The sequence below is a fragment of the Galeopterus variegatus genome, unplaced genomic scaffold (genome assembly GCF_000696425.1).
Source record: "Galeopterus variegatus unplaced genomic scaffold, G_variegatus-3.0.2 Scaffold201, whole genome shotgun sequence".
In the NCBI taxonomy this organism is placed as follows: Eukaryota; Metazoa; Chordata; class Mammalia; order Dermoptera; family Cynocephalidae; genus Galeopterus; species Galeopterus variegatus.
In genome coordinates, this window is record NW_007726312.1 from 559,767 (window position 1) to 575,938 (window position 16,172).

The 16,172-nt window shown below is 36.4% G+C and overlaps 1 protein-coding gene across 1 annotated transcript in view; it reads left to right on the plus strand.

The window, feature by feature from the left end:
* Positions 1–16,172, plus strand: part of SMYD4 (SET and MYND domain containing 4) — a 44,949-nt gene that overhangs the window by 12,251 nt on the left and 16,526 nt on the right. Inside the window, exons 3-5 of the mRNA XM_008565676.1 lie at positions 8,950–9,094; positions 13,061–13,150; positions 14,620–15,778. Of these exons, the coding sequence (XP_008563898.1) occupies positions 8,950–9,094; positions 13,061–13,150; positions 14,620–15,778 (1,394 nt within the window). The remainder of the gene's footprint in view (positions 1–8,949; positions 9,095–13,060; positions 13,151–14,619; positions 15,779–16,172) is intronic.

A 16,172-nucleotide genomic window follows, 5' to 3' on the forward strand; every position in this document is an offset into this window, starting at 1 on the left:
CCATTTTTCCTCCTAGTTTGTTATGGGTTTTTTTTTTTTTTAACCTTATAGTGTCTTTCATTGTATATGGATTGTGTATATGTGTTTTAACTTTTATACAGCCGTATCTGTCATTTTCTTTCATAGCTTTGGGGTTATGTATATTGCTTAGGATAGTCTTCTCTACCTCAAGATTATAAAAATACTATTTACTTTCCTCTAATATTTTTTCGTACTTTTATGTTTTACTTCTTAGCTCTCTAATCCACCTGTAATTTTTTCCATCTTTATTGAGGTATAATTGACAAATAAAAATTATACATATTTAAGGTGTACAACATGATATTACTATATATGCATTCATCTACAATTAATTTTACGTATAATATGAGGGAGAATTCTTTCTTCCAGATTTTTTTTTTCACAGCATTATTGAATGGCCCGACCTTTCCCCTAGTGCTTCCAAATGCCACACCTATTAAAAATTAAATTCCCACTTATCCATAAATTTGTTTCTAGACTCTATATCTGTGCCAAAACCAAAGGGTTTTAATTACCATGATTTTATAGTATCATTTTAGAACTCTTTCGGTTTCAAGTAACAGAAACTCAGCTCAAATTATGAAATTTATAGCTATGAAATAGGATGTCCAAAGGCAGATCTGTTTTCATGCTGGGTTGTACCCAGGGACTCAGAGGATGTCATCAGCTCTAGAGGATGTCATCAGACTCCATCTGGTGGGCACTATGACCATTTGCAGCCCTGGGCACATCCTGATAGCTTAATAACCACAGGAAAGAAGACATCTTTTTGGAAAGTTTCAGCAGAAAAGTTCTGGCTTGGGCTTAGATCAAACCTAACTTTTATCTTATGCACAAAGATTTGGGGCTTCTCTGATCAGCCAGGCCTATATCACGTGCCCAACCGTGTTTTGAAGTTGGGGTCAACCCTGTTTCACCCACAAGGAATGATTTCCCCTCTGAAATTTACCAGAAGTAGGGGGAAAGGGCACTCCAAAGCAGGGAAGTCTGTAGTACAAATGTGGCTTTGTTCTCTGTTAGGCCAAGTTCCTCCACACCCATACACAGTCACTGTTCTTTTTCAAGAATATCTTGGTTATTTTGTGTGTATTTCCCCCATGTGAACTTTAGAATTGGCTTGTCAAATTCCATAAAAAATGTTGTTGGGTTTTTGATTGGGATTGTGTTGGATTTATAGATTCATTTAGGGAGACCTGACATCTTTACAATATTAAATTTCCTCATCCAAGTAAAGGGTATGTCTTGCCATTTATTTAGAGCTTCTTTTATGTTTTTAAGTAAAGTTTTATAGTTTTCTTTATATGTGTCTTACACATTTCCTCTTAGATTTATTTTTACTTGTTGTAAAGTTTTTGTTGTTTTAGTGAATAAGCCTTTTCCCCCAGTTACATTCTTTAACTGATGATTGGTGGAAAAAATAAAAGGTAGAAAATTTTTTAGCATCTTATAATTGGCCACCTAACTGTACTTTCACATATTTCATCGTTATATGCCAATCCACTTGAAATTTTTAAGTTGAGTAACTATATCCACAAATAGTAATTTTCCTTTCCAATATTTGTGCCACTTATTGTACTTTTTAATTTTCATGGTATTAGCTAGACCTCCAGTACAGTATTGAATAGTAATGGCCATTTAGGACATTTACGATAGGTTTATAGATATACTATAAATATATTATAGTAAATATAGACATACTATAAATATACCCTGTTTCAGTTTAAGGAAATTGCTCTATATTCTTAAATACTAAAATTTCTATTATAAATAGGTATTGAATTTTATCAAATACTTTTTGACATGTCTTGGAAGGATTGGTCATTTTCCCTTCTTCAATCTATTAATGTAGGATTGACATTAGTAGATTTACTGTAATTGAACTATTTGGGGGATAAACCCTTTTTGATCATAATCTATCATTCTTCTATTATTTTTTATTTATTTATTTATTTATTTTAAAAGATGACCGGTAAGGGGATCTCAACCCTTGGCTTGGTGTTGTCAGCACCACGCTCAGCCAGTGAGCAAACCGGCCATCCCTATATAGGATCTGAACCTGTGGCCTTGGTGTTATCAGCACCGCACTCTACCGAGTGAGCCACGGGCCGGCCTTCTATCATTCTTTTACCACATTGCTAAATTCAGTTTGCTAATATTCTCTTTAGATTTTTTCTATGTACATTCATAAATCATATTAGCCTACGTGTTTTTGTGTTCCATTTGTCAACTCTTGGTATCAGGGTTGTGGTAGCCTCAGAATGAATTGGAGAGCTTCCCATCTTTTTCTATGCTCTGAAACAGTTTATATCATTTAGGTATTATGTGGGTCTTAAAAGCTGGTAGAAAAATCCTGTAAAACTATGTAGACCTTGTGCCTTATTAAGTGGAAATATTTTTCTTTTTGAGTTTAATTTTTAGTCAGAATGATACGCATACATAGTTTAAGAAATCAAGTAGTACTTCAAAACTTATAAAGAAAAAAAAAAGCTAGCCTGTTAGCTCACTTGGTTAGAACATGATGCTAGTAACACCAAGGCCAGGAGTTCAGATCCACATACTAGCCAACCACCAAAAAAAAAGCTTATAAACACAAACAGCAACCCTCTGTCCCACTCTTCCCCATTCCTAGTTCCTAATCCTGAGAGACAGCTACTGTATATTACTTTAACTGTTTCTTCTGGCATTTAATTTCATATTTCTAAACAGTATGCTAATACTGCTCTTTCCTGAGTTTTTAGTTGTAGTTGTAAATTTAGCTCTCTTACCCCCGACTCATTTGTACATACTTTGTTTTTCCCTCATTCTCTCACTATAACCATATTATAATTTATAATATAACAAATAGACTATTATATTGGTGAAATCAATATTCAACACATACTTTTTAAATTTATTTTTATGGGATACAGTGTGTTGTTTCAATACAAGCATATACTGCACAATGATTCACTTAGGGTAGATAGCATAGTTTTGTATCCATTAGTCCACCACTTCTCCTCCCCCCCAAAATGTATACCTTCTTATGTCTATGTAAATAGTACTCACAAGAACCACAAGTATGCTTTGAATTACATTTCCTTTCCTGTGTAGCTCTTGTTTTCCCTGGGGTTAATAATTACCTCCATTTTTGTTTGCTGTGGGTATCTCTCATTAATTCATTCCCAAACTTCTCTACTTGAAAACAAGTTAGCTCAAAGAGCTATTTGTAAGACTATTTAATCACAATATAAAATGACCAAAAAAGATTTAAACTTCTAATCTCCATATGCATGCTTATTAAATAAAAGTGTGAATTGGGCCTTTAAAATTTAAAGCCAGGCATGTACTTTTCTTCCTTGCCAATTTACATTCTTTGAGGAATGTTTTCCCAGAATAGATATCTTTCATCAATATTGAAAACCTTTTGAGACAGGCGACTCTCCTACCCCAGCAGCTGATAATCCCTAGAGGGTCCTAGGAAATCCTTAACAACCTCATTATCTACACTCACAGCCTTACTGTTTGTTTTGATTTTGTACTGATTCAACTAGAATACCTTGTTGCACCAGAAAGCAAGGGAGCGCCCAAAGACTAATGGATTTATGTAAAAGAGAACACAGGAGCCAGTCTGAAGAGGTTCCCCACTGGCCAAATTTAGGGCAATTTGAGCATGAATTTTTTTAAGTCCATAGTGATACTCGAAATAAATAAATAAATACATAAATAAGTAAAAGAAGGAAAGGGGAGAAAGTTTGTCTTTACAAATGAATGCCAATTAATAAATTTAGAAATGATGGTAGAATTAGAAAATCAGTACCTTGTAACTGCCAGTGTAATAAGTGATTCTGGCAATAATCATCAATGAATGCTTAAACCATTAGGAAAAAGGCTATTCACATGGTCTCAAAGTATGGCCCCATAGATTACTTATTAAATACAAGGGAAAGATATCTACATTGGAGAGACCCAAGAGTCACCACTTTAACCAAGATACCCAACTTAGCTTCACCAATATTGAAGATATTGCCTGTCTCCTGATTTGAAGCATCAGGAATTACACAGATTTAACTATGTAGAAATATTCTTAACAAAAACTGTTTAATCTGAATCTAATCATGAGGAAACAATGAGACAAAACCAGAATGTGGAACATTTTCTTGGCCTTGAATCTTCAAAATAATTGCACATAAAAAACAAAACAAGGGCCAGCCCCATGGCTCCCTCAGGTGAGTGCGGTGCTGGTAGCGCCGAGGCCGTGGGTTTGGATCCTATATAGGGATGGCCAGGGTGCTCACTGGCTGAGCGTGGTGCTGACCACACCGTGCCGAGGGTTGCGATCCCCTTACCGGTCAAAAACAAAACAAAACAGAATTATAAGACTGTCTCAAAGAAGACTAAAGAAGAATAACATCTAAATGCGATACATTAGAACCTTGATCCTGGGTCTGGTTGAAGTGAGAAAAAGATATAAAAGAATTTTAGGAAATAGAAAGAAAGAAAGAGAAAGAAAGAGAGAGAGAGAGACAGAGAGAGAGAGAGAGAGAGAGAGAGAGAGAGAGAGAGAGAGAGAGAGGAGAGAGAGAAAGAAAGAAAGAAAGAAAGAAAGAAAGAAAGAAAGAAAGAAAGAAAGAAAGAAAGAAAGAAAGAAAGAAAGAAAGAAAGAAAGAAAGAAAGAAAGAAAGAAAGAAAGAAAGAAAGAAAGAAAGAAAGAAAGAAAGAAAGAAAGAAAGAAAGAAAGAAAGAAAGAAAGAAAGAAAGAAAGAAAGAAAGAAAGAAAGAAAGAAAGAAAGAAAGAAAGAAAGAAAGAAAGAAAGAAAGAAAGAAAGAAAGAAAGAAAGAAAGAAAGAAAGAAAGAAAGAAAGAAAGAAAGAAAGAAAGAAAGAAAGAAAGAAAGAAAGAAAGAAAGAAAGAAAGAAAGAAAGAAAGAAAGAAAGAAAGAAAGAAAGAAAGAAAGAAAGAAAGAAAGAAAGAAAGAAAGAAAGAAAGAAAGAAAGAAAGAAAGAAAGAAAGAAAGAAAGAAAGAAAGAAAGAAAGAAAGAAAGAAAGAAAGAAAGAAAGAAAGAAAGAAAGAAAGAAAGAAAGAAAGAAAGAAAGAAAGAAAGAAAGAAAGAAAGAAAGAAAGAAAGAAAGAAAGAAAGAAAGAAAGAAAGAAAGAAAGAAAGAAAGAAAGAAAGAAAGAAAGAAAGAAAGAAAGAAAGAAAGGAAGGAAGGGGGTGGTGGAAGGAGAAGGCTGGAGAGAAAGAGAGAGAGGGGCAAGGCTGGAGGAAGAAAGAACTTGGTTCTTTCTGTCTGTATCCTAATTGCAACCCACATGCAAAAGGATGAAACTGGACCTTTACCTTATACCGTATACAAAAATTAACCCAAAATGGATCAAAGACCTAAAGTTAAGAGCTCAGACTGTAAAACTCTGAGAAGCAAACATAGGAGAAAATCTTAATGACATTGGATGTGGCAGTGATTTCTTGGATATAACACCAAAAGCACAGGCAACAAAAGAAAAGATAGATAAATTGGACTTCATCAAAATTAAGAACTTTTTGTGCATCAAACAATACTATCAAGAGAGTAAAAATAAAACCCAAAGAATGGGAGAAAATATTTGCAAATCATATCTGATAAGAAATTAATATCCAGAATATATAAAGAACTCCTACAACTCAACAACAAAAAATCCTATTAAAAAATAGGCAAAGGCCTTGAATTGACATTTCCCCAAAGAAGATATACAAATAGTGAATAAGCACATGAAAAGATGTTCAACATCATTAATCATCAGGGAAATGCAAATCAAAACTACAGTAAGATACCACTTCACACCCATTAGGATGGCTATTATGAAAAACCAAAAAACAGAAAATATCAAGTGTTGCCAAGGATGTGGAGAAATTGGAATCCTTGTGCTCTGCTGGTGGGAATGTAAAATGGTACAGCCACTGTGGAAATGGTATGGCAGTTCTTCAGAAAATTAAATGTAGGATTACAATATGATCCAGCAATCCCACTTCTTATAACAAAAGAAGTGAAAGCAGGACTTGAGCAGATGTTTGCACACCAGTGTTCACAGCAATATTATTCACAATAGCCAAAAGTAGAAACAACCCAAATGTTCACCAGTGGATGAATGGATAAACAAATTGTGGTACATACAATGAAATATTATTCAGCCATAAAAAGGAGTAAGGTTCTGATACATGCTACAACATGGATGAACCTTGAAAGCTTTTTGCTAAGTGAAATAAGCTAGACATGAAAAAACAAATATTCTATGACCACTTACATGAAGTACCCAGAATAGGCAAATTCATAGAGGCAGAAAGTAGAATAGAGGTTACCAGGGGTAGGGAGAAGGAGGAATGAGGAGTTATAGTTTAATGGGTACAGAGTTTCTATTTGGGATGATGAAAAAGTTCTGGAAAGGGCCGGCCCGTGGCTCACTCGGTAGAGTGCGGTGCTGATAACACCAAGGCCGCGGGTTCGGATCCTATATAGGGATGGCCGGTTTGCTCACTGGCTGAGCGTGGTGCTGACAACACCAAGCCAAGGGTTGAGATCCCCTTACCGGTCATCTTTTTAAAAAAAAAAAAAAAGAAAAAAAAGAAAAAGTTCTGGAAATGGATAGTAGGGATGGTTGCACAATATTGTAAATGTACTTAATGTCACTGAACTGTACACTTAAAAATGCTTAACATGTTATATGTTATATATATTTTAAAACAATAAAAAATTAGATTGTTTCATCTCACTAGCTCAAATTTTTTATTATGACATTCCAGAAGACAATTTGAAACATAAAATAAGTATAGAACATTCATTTGGTTTTCAAAATTCTGAATCAATTACTGAGTTAAATTTCGTACCTGAAGAAAAGAATGAATTGTTGCAGCTTAGTCCATAATTACACTGAAGAACTATTACAAAATATTGAGTTCATCATCATTTTCATTAAGACTAAAGAATATCTATGGTTAGTCAAGAAGAGTTGTGCTGTTGCTACTGTTAACCAAAACCTTTTTGTTTGAAGTAGGATTTTCAAGGGCCGGCCCATGGCTCACTTGGGAGAGTGTGGTGCTGACAACACCAAATCAAGGGTTAAGATCCCCTTACTGGTCATCTTTAAAAAAAAAAAAAAAAGTAGGATTTTCAGGGTTTTTTTTTTTCTTTGTCCTTTCTGAGACTGGCGCACCGCACTCAGCCAGTGAGTGCTGTGAGCGCACCGGCCATCCCTATATAGGATCCGAACCTGCGGCGGGAGCGCTGCTGCGCTCCCAGCGCCGCACTCTCCCGAGTGTGCCACGGGCTCCGCCCGGATTTTCAGGTTTAACTTAATTTAAAACAAAATGAATGCAAACAGAAAAAAGAATAGGCTCTATGGTATACCAGATATGCATTGGGTACTGTCTTCATATGTTCTTAACTGAGTAAATTTAGAACAGGCAAGCACATCTTTTGAATTAAATAAAATCTTTCCCAATTTTTCTTTTTGTGTTATTTGTGATTTTTCCATGTTGCATTTAAATATTAATAAAGTCATGTTTGATATTAACTTTTGTGTTTACCTTATTATACAGAACAAAGATAAATAATGTTTTATGAAATTTCAATGTATCCATACACGGAAGCATCATACCAACTCACAATGTGAAAGGTATTTCTCATTGTGGGTCTTTGTAAACAAAAATTTGAAAAACACTTATAAACATTCTGCAGTTTTGATTGTGATTTCTTCTTTGACCCAAGAGTTGCTTAAGAGAGTTTTTAGTTTCCATGTCATTTTGTTTCCACTTTTGTTATTCATATTTAACTTTATGGCATGGTAGTACAAAAAGTATAATGTAGATTATTCTATACTATTTCTCCTTATTAGAAAAAAAAGGTGTATTCTCTATTGTCAGCGTGTATATATATGTTTGTAGATTTATATATTAGATCAACTTCTTTATTATATACAGCATTTGTATACTTATATTATATAGAGCATTGTATTTTTTTTTTTTTTTTAAAGATGACCGGTAAGGGGATCTTAACCCTTGGCTTGGTGTTGTCAGCACCACGCTCAGCCAGTGAGCTAACCGGCCATCCCTATATGGGATCCGAACCCATGGCCTTGGTGTTATCAGCACCGCACTCTCCTGAGTGAGCCACGGGCCGGCCCCAGAGCATTGTATTTTTTTTTTTTCCTTTTTGTCTTTTTTCGTGTCCGGCAACGGATCGCAACCCTCAGTGTCGCGCCGACTGGCAAAGGGATCGCAAACCTCGGTGCTGCACCTGCACCTCGCTCAGCCAGTGAGCGGGAACCGGTCTGTATGTGGGATCCGAACCCTCGGCGGGAGCGCCACCATGCTCCCAAGCGGCGCACTGTAGCAGTGCGCCACCAGGCCGGCCCGAGCATTGTATTTTTAAAAAGTTTTTAATTTGATGTAATTTCAGACATACTTGCAAAAATGGTACAAAGTATTGCTTTATAATACCTTTCTTCCAGATTCCCCAAATGTTAACATTTCTCTCTCTCTTCTCTGTCAACCATTCATTCAAGTTTTTTGTTTGTTTGTTTTTTGGGTTTTTTTCACTGCTGGCCGGTACAGGGATCACTCAAGTATTTTCAACACATTTTATGTGGAGAGTACTCATTGGTGCAGAGAGTCCATGTGTTATGTCATTCCCCACACCCAAACTTCTTCATGATATATGATCCAAGGGATGGTTGCTTGACTGGTAATTTCAAAATAAAGAATAAAAAATTAGCACTCTTTCCTCCGAATAGAAATTCCAGTCGCTATGTCTTGGAGACCACAAGACTTTTTCCCTCCAGTCACATCATACGATACATACAACCTCATGTGTTTCAGTGTTTTTCAGGCGCACATTCTTATTTCTAGTGTGATGATTTTGAGCTTTCCTTGAAATGACAAATTACTGCTTTCTTTGTTTCCTTCCTTCTTCATGAAGACCTGAGGATGAGATGTTTTTAAAAAGACTTTCTAGAGGTTACTTGGTGAGAAAGGACCCTGACGCTCCCCTTTTCTACAGAGAAGAAGGGAACAAAAAATTTCAGGAGAAGGATTATGCAGGAGCCGCAGTGCTGTACTCTAAGGTAAAACACTCCCAGATCAGCAATTTGTTTTTTCTTCTTTTTTTTTTTTTCTAGTTCAGCAATTTGACAATGCATATTTCTTCAGAAGATAGAACCATATTGCTAAATTTCATAGCCAATGTTATCTTTGTCTATAATTCGTGGAATGGATTTGAAAAAGAAAATTGGCAGAATTCTGCTGTTGGTTGTATTCTGAAACAAAAGGAGGTTTATATGTCCTGAATTTCACTGAGAAACTTCTATTCCCATATTCCCTCAGATACCTTGTGGCAGCAGGCTTATTGGCCCTTAGCCCTGCCTTGCCTGCGTCTGTCAGCTCTCATTGAATTGTATGCCATTTTGGTCTGAATGACTGATAAGGCTCTTAGCTTGATGGTCCTCATTTAGAGAACAGCTAGATTTTATTTTTGTTTGTTTTGTTTTTGGCAGCTGGCCAGTCTGGGGTTCCAAACCCTTGACTTGGTGTTATGTCACTGTGCTCTAACCAATTGAACTAACCCGCCAGCCCTTTTCTTCTTTGTTTTGTTTTTGGCAGCAAGAACAGCTAGATTTTAGTTAGCCACAATGTTAGCTCATTGGTCACAGCCCAGGTGAACTCCATTTTGTCAGTGAACATGTTAACATTAGTGGCGGTCAACAAATATTTTTAATTACACTAGCCATCACCGAGCTAGATTTTGAGGAAGAATTGTGGCTTTTAACAATGTTACTGTTATTGTCCTGCTTCCCTAGTAGGAACTGGAACAAGATCCTCTGAGAGAATTCCTTCCATAGCTTTTAAGACATTTACATGGGCTTAAAGCAAGAATATCAGTCCCTTGCACCAGGTCTGTGATCCTGTATGTTAATAGGTGTAAATTTGAAGGGTGTACCCCTATTCTGAATCTTTAACAGGCCTATGTTTAAAGTTTGGAATTAATTTTACAAAAACTATCAGACCAACAACAGCAGCTTCTATAGCTGATAAAAATCCCTGCTTTGTAGCATTATAACAAATCATTTAGCTAAATAATGTAAGCTTTAGTGATTGCTGAAGGATTAAAATCCATTAGATGTAATGATCCAGTGATAAATGGCTTAATAGTTCTTTTTTAGAATTAATCTCTTCAAATTCATGCATGTGCATTATCAATGTGATCACATGGAAAGTTGCTCAAGAAAAACAGGTAAAAGAAAAAGTGAAATCAGACAAAAAAATTAAGGTTTACTCTGGATGTAAAGGGAGATGAGCCTTCCTATTTCAGGAAACTAGTATTTTGGTGATTGTGGTACTTTGCACTTTTCTAGAAAGCTGCTATTTTCTTTCTTTTTTGAAATAATATTTGTTGTTTTTGTATGATTGTAAAAGTAGTCTATGTTTACTTTGGAAAATATGGAGAAACAAAGTAAAAAAAATCTCATAACCAGTGATAGGCACTGTTAACTTTTTTGCTTATATCCAGACTTTTCCTTTGAAAATTTTTTTTTTTTTTTACAAAATTGGGATAATGCTGCATTTACTGTTTTGTAACCTGCTTTTTTCACTCAACAATTTATTGTTCCCATTTTCTCATGTTATTAAATTTTCCACTGAAACATGATTTTTTACAGCTGGTTTAGTGTTCCATTACAGAGAAGAACTGTACTTGATTTAACATCTTCTAATGTTGGCAAATTGTTTCATATCATAACACTGCAGTGAGCCTCTTTCTATGTAAATATTTGTATACATCTGGTTATTTCCTTCGGATAAATTTCTAAGATAATGGCTGGGTCAAAGGGAATGTATTTTTTAAGGCCTTTGGTAATTGATACTGAATTGTTCTCCAGAAGAGAACTAGTTAACATCTCTTCTGGCAGAGTATGGGAATGTTTGATTTCTCTATGTCCTAAACAGTACTGGTTATTATGGGTTTTATTATTATATCTATTTATTTTTTAATAGAATATGTTCACATAGTTAGATTTCAAAAGTTGCAAGAGTATACAGTCTAGGCTACTTCCCCTGTCCCTTAGCCACTTCATTTCCCATCCCTGTAGGCTAGCACTGTTAATGTATCTTTCCAGAGGTGTTTAAGGTATATATAAATAAATACAAATAATCCTCTACTTCTGCACACACACTCTCTTTTTACATAAATGATAACATTCTGTTCATACTGTCCAGCATCATGCTTTTTTCAGTTAATAATAGTTTGAAGATCATTCCACATCAGTACATAAAGAACTTCCTCATTCTTTTTATGGCTACATAGTATTCCACTAAATAGATATATTAGATATAGATCAACATTTAGGCTGTTTTCTATCTTTTGCTATTTCAAACAATTCTATGATAAGAGACTTTGCATGTATGTAATTTTTCACATATCTGTAGGATAAATAATTACATCTATAAATTCCTAGAAGTGGAATTGCTGGATCAGTGGAGATTTTATATGCATATATAAAAAATACATACAAAATTTTGATATGTATTGCTAAATTGTCCTCCATAATCATGACACCAGTTTACACTCCCACTAGTAACAATGAGAATTCACATTACCCCACCCCTTTGCCAACTCAGTGTGCTATCAATTTTATTTTTCTTTTCCAATCTGATGGGTAAAAAATTATATCTCAGTATAGCTTTAATTTGCATTTTGTTGACTATGAATGCGATTGAGCATTTTTCATGTTTAAGAGCCATTTGTATTTCCCATAAGAACTGTTCGTATCATTTGTTTATTTTCCTACTGAATAATTGGTTGTCATCTTATTGATTTGTAGGAATTCTTGATAAAGAAATTAGCTCTTTGCCTATAATATGAGTTGCCATTATTTTTCCAGTTCAATGTTTGCCTTTTGATATTGCTTTTATTGTTTTTTGTTGTGAAGAAATTTATTTTCAAGTGGTCAAATTTATTAACCTTTTATGACTTCTGCGTTTTGTATCATAGCTGGAAAGGGATATCTCCAACACTGCTTTTAGACTATTCTTATAGTTTCTTCCAGTGCTCTTTTTTCTTTCTTTCTTTCTTTTTTTTTTTCTGAAAGATGACTGGTTAGGGAATCTTAACCCTTGACTTGGTGTTGTCAGCACCACGCTCTCCCAAGTGAGCTAACCAGCCATCCCTGTATAGGGATCTGAACCTGCGGCCTTGGTGTTATCAGCACCACACTCTCCCAAGTGAGCTAACCAGCCATCCCTGTATAGGGATCTGAACCTGCGGCCTTGGTGTTATCAGCACCACACTCTCCCAAGTGAGCTAACCAGCCATCCCTGTATAGGGATCTGAACCTGCGGCCTTGGTGTTATCAGCACCACACTCTCCCAAGTGAGCCACGGGCTGGCCCTTCTTCTGGCGCTTTTATAGTTTGATTTTTTACATTGAGTTTGATTCATTTGTAATTTATCCAATGAAGTTTATCATGTAGAACCTACTCTATTTTTTCTCAGTGGCTACCTATTTATCCCAGTACTTTTACTGAATAATCCCATCTTTTCTCCTTTGATTTTCTCCTTTGATTAAAGATGCCACCTTTATGGTTATTATTAATCCTTGCTAATTTGATGTTAGAAAAAATTATCTCTTTTTTTACTTTCATTTTTTATGTTTGGCTATCCATGTATGAATTAACTATTTGTTTTCCATATATTAACTATTTGTGTTTCTTCTTTTGTGAATTTGTGTCACTCACCTTTTGTTATATGCAGGATTATGCTTGCAAGTATTTTCCTGTTTCATTTACCTTCAGTATTGCTTGTGGTTGAAGCTGTGTCTGATGTTGCTATCTTCAAAGTGCTTTGAATATTAATTTCCTCACTTGATCTTCACAGCTTTGCTCTAAAGTAGTTAAAAATGAGGCTGAAGCAGCTGAAGCACAAAGAGGTTCTGTTTACCTTTCATACAGTCTTTAGTAGTAGAGCTCCTGTTATCTGAAATATACACTTTAGAGATGCCAGGTCCCATTTATACCTTTAACCAGTTCATTATTTTGCAGGGAGTAGCACATTCAATGCCTAACACGGAGGACATTTCACTGTGTTATGCTAATCGCTCTGCAGCTCTCTTCCACCTGGATCAGTACGAAGTGAGTATCAGGATGCCTGGTGTGGTTGGAGAGGATCTGTAGGGGCTTCACTGGAGGACTAGGCCTTCAGCTCTGTGTCTTCCTTAGAACACTAAAATCAGGCCCTGGTGCGATTGATTGACTTGGAAGCACATTGATATCCACCCAAACATTTTATTTCTCCTGATTCATTTCACTTATGAAGGTGACCATGAAAGGTAGTGTTGGTTGACAAGAAAGAGCTATGATCTGTTCCACAGGGGCATGGACTATATATATATATAGTCCATGGACCAATAGGACTGTATCCTATTTGTGGACCAATAAGTCAGCAGTGCTTGGTGTCATGGTCAGCTGTGCAATGTATTGCTGATAATACATCAGTTTCCCTGTGTTTGCCAAATTTTCGTTTGTTTTAAATTAGTAGAGCATGTTCAAGATTATCCCTTTAATAATATAGCTCACTCTCAATAAACATTTATGAGTGGGAAAGTAAAAGGTTCCCTGAAATGCCTGTGCATGCCTGTGAGGTGGGCTTCCTACAAGTGGCTTCCTTCTCATCCCCTAATTGTGGCAACAGAGAAAAATGTTGAAAACTTGTCAGTAGAGTTTTGAAAACGGGAAGTGACCAAAACCAGATTAATGTTCTAGGAAGATACCTCTGAGGCATCTGAAATTGGTAATAGAGAGAAGTCTAAGAAAAAGCTCTAAAATGCCATCTAGATACATCCATTTCAGAATTTCATAGAAATTCAAATTATATCCTAGAGTTAAGGATGATTGGAATAGTCACAAGTTCACACTACTTCCCTTAGGACTAAAAGAGAAGAGCAAGAATCTAGCTCCAGGCCCTAAGCAAGAAAGTCTTGGACTACTGAGGACAGTGACTAGAAGAACTTGCAAAACATGTAGCACTTTATATATTCCCTATATTGGTGGTTTCTGTTTTCTTTCTTATAATAATGATTACCATTTATTGAGCACATACTATGTTGCAGGCACTCCTTGAGCACTTTAGATATATTACTTTATCCTTAAAATAACCGTGCGAGTTATTATTATCCCTGTTTTTTAGAAGAGAAAACTAAGACACGGAGAAATTAAGTTGCTTGCACAAGGTCATGCAGTTAGTAAGACGCAGAATCAGTATTTGAACACAGGTCTGTTTGGCTTCAAAGTCTGCCCTCTTAATCATCATACTATAATTATTTTAAATGTAAGACTTTTTTTCCCTTAAAAATAGAAATATTTAATAAGAACAATTAAACATAATATCTTCAACAAGTATTACTAATCACTCAATTAAAAGATCAGACAGTAAAAAAAAAAATAATGAAAGATCACACGGTAGAATATGATTTAAAGTACATGGTTGTAGTTGTTTTATTTTTAGTAATCTTTCACTTTCCTGTAGATTTTTGGAAAGATTTTCAGTAAACATTGAAGAGCAGGGACCAAGAGTCATTTGGGGATTTCCTTTCTGTTTTCAGACATGTCTTAAAGACATCACCAGAGCACAGATGCATGGGTATCCAGAAAGATTGAGACCCAAGATGATGTTGCGTAAGGTGGAATGTCTGGTGACCTTAGGAAGACTACAGGAGGCAAGCCAGACCATCAGTGATCTTGAAAGTAACTTAGCTGCCAAACCAACCCTAGCAGCTGCCCCCTTTCATATTCTGCAGAGAAACCTTCGTCATCTGAAAAGAAAAGTACAAGAAAAGGAGAATCTCACAGAAACCTTCCCAGCAGCTCTAGCCAACGCCTTTGAGGATATGGAACTGAGGGAAGAGAATGAGCAAATTTCCAGTGCATCATCATCTGTCAGCTTACGCACAGACCCTTTAAAAGGCCGCTATCTGATTGCCACAAAAGATATTCTCCCAGGAGAGCTCCTGGTGAAGGAGGATGCTTTTGTGAGTGTCCTTAACCCAGGAGAAATGCCACCACTGAATCACGGCCTAGAGAGCAAGTGGGATCTCAAAGTTACCAATGGGGACCTCTACTGTCACCAATGTTTGAAGCCCACTTTGGCCACAGTTCCTTGTGATGGATGCAGCTATGCCAAGTATTGCAGCCAAGAGTGTATGCAGCAGGCCTGGGAGCGCTACCATAGCACAGAGTGTTCTCTAGGAGGACTACTTCTCACCCTGGGTGTCTTTTGCCACATTGCTCTGAGGTTGATTCTTTTAGCTAGATTTGAGGATGTTGACAAAGTCATAAGGAACCTTCATGAGGAGATTAGTGACAAGGACATCTGTTTACCTGAAGGCAAGAATCTGGTCAAGACAGTTAATTATGGCCTGGGGGAGAGTGAAGAAAATGGCAAAATAGTTGAGACCCCAATTCCTGGATGTGATATTAATGGAAAGTATAAAAATGATTATAATGCTGTCTTCAAACTTTTGCCCCATACTGAAAATCATAGCCCAGAACACAAATTCCTCTGTGCTCTAAGTGTTTCTGCACTATGCAGGCAGCTAGAAGCAGCCAGTTTACAAGCCCTCACAACAGATCTGAAGTCCTCTAAGCTGAAAGCAGTGACTCCTGAGTTGTGTCCAGATGTGAACATCTGGGGAGTGGCCATGCTGCGGCATATGTTACAGCTGCAGTGTAATGCACAGGCAATAACTACCATACAGCAGACAGGTAAGAGGGAAACTTATCTTTCTGCCTTACAATATTGTTTTTGACATAGCTGGTGTTTCTGGAGAAAGAATGTAAGGAAAACCGTAGTATTCAAACAAATCAGCACTCTAATGGGACAATACAGCTGTCTGGTATTATCATTATTATGCCATTGAAAAGCTATGTGACCTTAACAAATTATTTGATCCCACTCTGTCTCAGTTTTCTCATTTGTAAAGAAGTTAGTTTCATTCCACCTAACCTTAACAGAGTTGTGTTTGTTTGTAAAAATTCTTTAAAAATTTAAAACCCTCGGGGCCGGCCCGGTGGCGCACTGCTACAGTGCGCCGCTTGGGAAGTGCGGCGGCGCTCCCGCCGAGGGTTCGGATCCCACGTACAGACTGGCCGCTCACTG